The sequence below is a fragment of the Rhincodon typus genome, chromosome 29 (genome assembly GCF_021869965.1).
Source record: "Rhincodon typus isolate 14 chromosome 29, sRhiTyp1.1, whole genome shotgun sequence".
Lineage (NCBI taxonomy): Eukaryota > Metazoa > Chordata > Chondrichthyes > Orectolobiformes > Rhincodontidae > Rhincodon > Rhincodon typus.
This window is the reverse complement of record NC_063360.1, coordinates 16988916-16996689: the sequence shown is the minus strand read 5'-3', so window position 1 is coordinate 16996689 and position 7774 is coordinate 16988916. Positions and strand designations below refer to the sequence as shown.

The following is a 7774-nucleotide window of genomic DNA, read 5'->3' as shown; positions in this document are numbered from 1 at the left end:
CATGAAACACAAGTGTATATTTAAGTTGCATGATGCTGACTTTATTTGGCCGCAGGTTATAATAGGCGACATCCTTGGCGTTATCCTGGTTGTACCAATAGACCATGTTATATTTCTTGGTATCTCGTCATATGTGTATGAAGGATACTTGGATACCATTTCTGTTAAAACATTTACACATTGTTCTCGCCAATTCAGTTCCTTAATATCCATGTGTATGTCGTTTCATCACAGCACCAGAAACATCGAGTGTAAGTTCACAAACATCCACAGATGCACTGACCTCTACAACAGCTCGTCCCTCACCCAGTACAGCAGCAGAAACATCTACAGCAAGCTCGACGCAGACATCAACATCTGAAGCAACGACAGTGATGTCGCTCGCCACGACAACTGGTGAGTACCAGTGCCCTCCTCTCTCGTACCACTTTCTTACAACATCACTTTCTCCAACAACTGGTAGATATATGACTGCTGTCTCCTCTGTTCTACTATTCTAGTTTGTTTCTTTCTCCTACATATTAATAACACACAACACAATTGTATCAATCAAAATATATCATCACTACATTTTTGTAGCATTGAATAATGTACAAGTGCAATTTGCTGCTTACTGATTTGGAACTTGAACACATACCATTAATCAACAAGTTGCATTATATGTGAGACTAAGAAGGTGGCATTTGGCTGCAACAAGACTAGGATTAAGCTGTTGTTCAATTCTTTTGCATGTCTTGTTAAGTCTGACTACTATTTTAATAACACCAGCAACAGAAATGTTGAGTGTAAATGCACGGACATCCACTGCAGCACAAACCTCTACATCAGCTCTTGCTTCCATAAGTACAAGATCACCAACAACTGTAGGGAGCTCAAGCGAAGCATCAACAGCTGAAGCACTGACAGTCACTACATCAGTGCCCTCAACAAATGGTGAGTATGTAGCCCGCTTTGGAGCTATTCCATTCCCAATCCTGTCAAACTCAAACATTGGAAACACACAGTGAAAAGGTAACAAAAGAATATAGCATTATGTGGTTGGTGATGCATGGGAAATCACATGCTGATGACTCTGGGCATAAGTTTGCTCTGTTTCAACAACACAATGTTACATTATGTTATAACTTGCATCATGTATGTTTGTAACAAAATATCAAGCACTATATTGTGCAAGATATTTAACATATTGTTTTATGCCATCTCGTAAGCTCAATAATAAAACCTGTTTCAATAAAAGTGGCAGAAATGGCAAAGCGGCAAGCACACTTTGCAACAAATTTTTTTCTGACATCTTATAAACTACTGGAAGATAACAGCACACAATGGAGCAAACAAAAGAGTGTCGTAATACATTGTTGGCAATGTGCATGGAGTGCTAACAAAATACAGAAATGTTTGGACACTTACTTCTGTTATAACAAGGCCATTTTCCATCTTATTATCTGTCATTACATGTGAGTTTGAACAATACTTCAAGCATCTCCATTGTGCAAAAAAAAATATGTTTCTATACTTTGCATTTCCCTCCATAACAATACATACCGACTTTAATAACATTGGCAGAAACATTGACTACAAGTACACAGACCTCTATGACAGCTGCAAGCTTTACATCAGCTCCTGCCTCAACAAGTACAGCAGCACAAACATCAACATCTGCAACAACGACAGTGACACCACTCGCCACAACAAGTGGTGAGTATGAGTGCTGTCACCTCACTTTACTGCACGTTTACAAAAACACAAGCAATAGGTATTAAAATAATATGAAATGAGGTTGGATGTGATTGCACAGAGTAGAATACTTTAAAAATACTATTTGCTAATTCCTGCTTTGCAACATGGTCATGTTATATTAGTCAATAGTTGCATCATAAATGGGACCAAGAAGGCAAGGTTTTGGCCATGATAGTTGGAAGTGGTACCATGTTTTTTCTGCACCTCTTTAAGCCTGTTATCTGCTCTTCAAAAAGCAGAAATCGAACAACAGCAAACATTCAGGTATTCATCTCATTTCTGCACATGAAAATAGAATGATTTTTCAGTGCTTTATATACACCGCATTTCAACCACCACCAGCAGCAACCACCACCGTAAACTATAAACGCACACACATCCACTGCAACACAAATGTTCATGTCAGCTCCTGTATCAACAAGTTCACTTATACAAACCACTATAGCGAGCACAAGTGAAGCATCAAAAATTTTTTAAAAATTTATTCAGGGGGTGAATGCATCACTTGCTGGACCAGCATTTATTTCCCATTCCTAACTGTACAGAGGGCAGTCAAGAGTCAACCACATTTCTGTGGGTCTGGACTCATACATAGACCAGACAAAGGTACAGGTGGCCTTTCCTTCCCTAAAGGACACTGTTGAACCAGATGGGTTTTCTGGCAATTGACTGAAGCATTAGCAGTCACTACATCACTCCACTCAACAAATGGTGAATATGTGAAAGCACCCTGTGGAACCATTCCACTCTTAATCCTACCAAACTCCTGGAAGTTAGAAACACACACTGGAAAAGCATTTAAACATTATAGTACTATGTTGTTGGCTATAACCCTGCATGGGAAATACACATATTAATCAGTGCTGGTTTCCTTTAGCTCTGTTATAAGCTTAAATTACATTATGCAGCACCTTGCATAGTATATGAATGTAACACAGTATTAAGCACAAATTTTATACAAAATCTGTAATAAATTGAGCCATGTTCCGTGTTTACCCCAATACTGTCTGAACAACAGTGACAGAAACATTGACTGCGAGTATACACAGCTCCACAGCAGCAACGACACTTTCCTCTATTCCTGCCTCAACAAGAACAACTGCATCAACATCAACACTGAGCGCTACTGAAGGGTCAACAACTGAAGCAACGACATTCACTCTGTGTGTGCACTTCACAACAACTCTTTTATAAACACTTTCTAGCTGCTGCAATATAGAAATGCAGACTGGAAACTAATGTAAAGATATTGTGATATATTGTTGGTTTAATGCATGCAGTTGTTAAAGATATGCAAAACACTCATGGTGATGTTCTGCAGTTACAAGAAGATCAGGATGCTTCTTAGTACTTCCTTTTTAATCTGAGTTTTGAACAAAACCTAGAACCACAAATCTTATGCATTAAACTGATACAGTATCCCATAACCAGAATATCTCTCAATAACAAGTCATGCCTATTTTAAAAACAGCGGCAGAAACATTGAGAACAAAAACACAGACGTCAACAGAAGCACTGCCCTCTACATCAGCCCCTGTTTCATCGAGTACAGCAGCAGAAACATCTACAGCAAGCTCAACGGAAGCATCAATGTCTGAAGCAATAATGGTGACAACAGCACTTCTTTCAACAAGTGGTGAGTACAATTTCTGTATTCGCTGCTGTTCCATTCGGATTTCTTTCACTCTACTTTGAGTATAATGAGGCACAAAGAATCATAACAGTAGAGTTTGATGTTGATTCCAATAACGCAGTGCGGAATAACGTACAAATTCAATTTGCTGATTATTGCTTCGCAACATGACCGTGTCACATTGGGCAATAAGTTGCATCATATTTCAAACTGAGAAGGTGACTTTTTGGCTCTAATATTTCACATTGTTCAATGATTTTTGTACACCTCATTAAGTTAATCATCTATTTTACCAACAGCAGAAAGACAAACTTCAACTGTAAATACACAGACATCCACGCAGTACAAACCTCTACTTCTGCCCCTTTATCAACAATGACCGGGACATCAGAAACTACAGTGAGCTCAAGTGAAACACCAGTAACTGAAGCAATAACAGTCACTACATCAATTCCCTCAACAAATGCTATGTGACAGCACTCTTTTGAACTGATCCATTTTCAAACCTGTCAATCTCAATGTATGGCGTGCCAATGATATGCAAAACACTCTTGGTGATATTTTGCTGTTACAGCAAGGCCAGGATACTTCTTTGTATGATCTTTTTATCTGAGTTTCAAACAAAACCTAGAACCACAGCTCCTATGGATTAAATTAATACAGTCTTCCATAATCAGCATTTCTCTCACTAACATGTCATGTCTATTTTACTAACAGTGGCAGAAGCATCGATTGCAAGTACAAAGATCGCCACAGCAGCAACAACATCTTCCTCTATTCCTGCCTCAACAAGAACAACTGCATCAACATCAACACTGAGCGCTACTGAAGGGTCAACAACTGAAGCAATGACATTCACTCTGTCAATCTCAACAACAACTGGTAGGTATACAAAAGCACATTGTGCAAGTGCTCTTTTATGAATTCTTTCAAGTAGCTGAAGGATAGAAGTTGTACTGGAAAATGATGTAATCGTTTTTGTGATATATTGTTGGCTATATGCATGGAGTGCTAATGATATGCAGAACACCCAGAGAACATAAAACAGAACAGGTCTGCACAGGAATAGGCCCTTCGGCCCACCATGTCAGTGATGGCCATGATGCTATCCAAAACTAATCCCATCTGTCTGCATATGGTCTGTATCCCTTTGTTGTCTGCCTGTTCTAAACGCCTCTTAAACTTTCCTATCATATCTGCTTCCAGGTGAGTTTCTGCTGTTCTAATCAGGTCACAATGCATCTTAGTTTTAACTTTTTGTATGAGTTTGAACAAAATCTAAAGCCAACTATTATACAAAAAACAAACACATTCTTCCATATGTATTCTTCTATTATTATGTGAGATTCAAACTCAGCAAAGCCTGACATTCTTCCATCCCCCACATTTCCATCATTAATAGATCTTGCCTATTTTAATAACAGCAGCAGAAACATTGACAGCAAGTTCACAGACATCCACAACAGCTCCAAGCTCTATATCAGCTCCTGGATCAACAAATACAGTAGCAGAAATGTCTACAGCAAGCCTGACTGATGCAACGACAATGAGAACATCACTTCCTTTAACAAGTGGTGAGAATCTGATTTGTTTTTTCCCTGTTCTACCATTCTGATTTATTACACTCAACAGCAAGTTCAACAGCACACAATTAAAATATAGCAGTAGAACACAGCATGCTGTCAATGCAGTTTAGAATGATGTACTAATACAATTTGTTGATTGCTGCTTTGCAACATGATCATGTCACATTTGTTAATAATTCGCATTATATACTAAACTAGGAATTTTACTTTTTTGCTGCAGTGCTAGGATGTTACAGTGCATTTTGTACACCTGAATAAGTCTGTTACCTATTTTAATAGCAGTAGCAACAGAACATTTGACTGTAAATACACAGACATCCACTGCAGCACAAACCTCCACATCAGCTCCTGCTGCAACAAGTAGAAAAGCATCTACACTGGCTGAGAGCTCTACGACAGAATCGATAACTGAAGTAACACCAATTACAATATCACTAACTTCAACAAGAGGTGAGCATGCAAGTTCTATCATTGTCCTTCTACAAGGACTCAGAAAATAGGAGCAAGAACTGACTGTGTGATCTATCAAGCCAGCTCTGCAATTCAGTATGATTGTGGCTTATCTTTGGCTTCAAACCGTTTTCCTGTATGCTCCCCATATCTCTTGACCTCCTGACCTGAAATCTCTCTTTTCAAACTTTAAACATGTTCAACAATGCACATTCTTCAACCCTCTGGGGCAAAGGATTGCAAAGATTCTCAAAATGTTTGTGTAAAACATTTCTCATCTACACAGCCCTAAATTTGTGGCCCCACATCATGAGATTGAGCCCTCATAATGTAGGTGCCCTGTTCAGATGAATAAATCCCGCTACATGTATCCTTCCAAGTTGCTTCAGAACCTTATATGCTTCAATGAGCTTACTACTCATTCTTCAAATCTTCAGAAATACAAAACTAATTTTTTCAGCCACTCATCATAGGGCAACCTACACAACCCAGGAAATAATTTCCTGAAACTATTTTTTATACTTCCTCCACTTCAAGTGTTTTGTTTGTTAAATGTGGAAACTACACTCAATATTTCAGATGCGATCTTATCAAAGCCCCATTCAAATTCTAACAAAACATCTCAATCCCTGTACTCCTATCCAGTTGCAATAAATGATTACTGACATTTGGCTTCATAATTATTTGCTATCCTTTTCCGGCTTACTCCAAGTTTATAAACCCTTAATTAAGTCATGCTACTAGAAATTAGAATTAGGAAATATGATAAAAGATTAGAGCATATCTTGAATCAGAGATAGTAGGAACTGCAGATGCTGGAGAATCCGAGACAACAAGGTGCAGGGCTGGATGAACACAGCAGGCCAAGCAGCATCATAGGAGCAGAGAGGCTGACGTTTCGGGCCGAGACCCTTCATCAGAAAAGATGCTCCTATGATGCTGCTTGGCCTGCTGTGTTCATTCAGCCCTGCACCTTGTTGTCTCGGATTCTCCAGCATCTGCAGTTCCTACTATCTCTGATTCAATTTTTGATGTTGTTTTGACTAACTTGCTTATTTCAGTTAGATAAGCATATCGGAAGTCCAAAATCGCAACTTCACCAAAATACTCAACTTTTGATGCTGGTATGACTAAAATGCTTATTTAAGTGAGATAAGCACTTGTGAAGTCAAAAATCTCAACTTCACCAAATGACTTAATTTTTTTTATGCTGTTTTGACTAACATGCTTATTACAATCAGATAAGCACTTCAGAAGACCAAAATCTGAACTTCAAAAAATAACTCAAGTTTTTATGTTGGTTAGATGAACATGTTTATTTGAGTGAGATAAACACTTCAGAAGTCAAAAATCTCAACTTCAGTAAATGACTTAATTTTTAATGCTGTTTTGACTAACATGCGCTTTCAGTGAGATAAGCAGTTCAGAAAACCAAAATCTGAACCTCACAAATGACTCAAGTTTTGATGTTGGTTTGACTAACAAGCTTATTTCAACCATTTAAACACTTCAGAATGCTAAGATGTCAACTTCACCAAATGACACAACTTTTGATGCTGGTTGGAAAAAATGTTTATTACAGCGAGTTCAGCTCTTCAGTAGACCAAAACCTGAACTTCACCAAATGACTGTAGTTTTGATGATGTTTTGACTAACATTCTTATTTGAGTGAGATAAGCACTTCATTAGACCAAAATGTGAACTTCATTAATTGACTCAGGTTTTGATGTTGGATTGACTAACAGGCTTCCTCCAGTGAAATAAGTACTTCAGAAGTGAAGAATCTCGACTTCACCAAATGAATCAAGCTTTGATGTTGTTTTGAGTAACATGCATATTTGAGTGAGCGAAGCACTTCAGAAGACCAAAATCTGAACTTCACCAAATGACTTGATATTTGAGATAGTAGGAACTGCAGATGCTGGAGAATCCGAGACAACAAGGTGCAGGGCTGGATGAACACAGCAGGCCAAGCAGCATCATAGGAGCAGAGAGGCTGACGTTTCGGGCCTAGACCCTTCATCAGAAAAGGGGGAGGGGAAGGGGGTTCCGAAATAAATAGGGAGAGAGTGGGAGGCGGATAGAAGAGGGATAGAGGAGAGGATAGGTGGAGAGGAAACAAACAGGTCGAAGAGGCGGGGATGGGGCCAGGAAAGGTGAGTGTAGGTAGGGAGTTAGGAAGGGGATAGGTCAGTCCAGGGAGGACGGACAGGTCAAGGGGGCGGGATGAGGTTGGTCGGTAGGAGATGGAGGTGCGGCTTGGGGTGGGAGGAGGGGATAGGTGGGAGGAAGAACAGGTTAGGGAGGCAGGGACGAGTTGGACTGGTTTTGGGATGCGGTGGGGGGAGGGGAGATTTTGAAACTTGTG

At 39.3% G+C, this 7774-nt stretch overlaps 1 protein-coding gene across 1 annotated transcript in view; it reads left to right on the top strand.

The window, feature by feature from the left end:
• Positions 1-7774, top strand: part of LOC125486441 (mucin-16-like) — a 39516-nt gene that overhangs the window by 7267 nt on the left and 24475 nt on the right. Inside the window, exons 3-7 of the mRNA XM_048613911.1 lie at positions 235-396; positions 3209-3373; positions 4088-4252; positions 4795-4944; positions 5236-5406. Of these exons, the coding sequence (XP_048469868.1) occupies positions 235-396; positions 3209-3373; positions 4088-4252; positions 4795-4944; positions 5236-5406 (813 nt within the window). The remainder of the gene's footprint in view (positions 1-234; positions 397-3208; positions 3374-4087; positions 4253-4794; positions 4945-5235; positions 5407-7774) is intronic.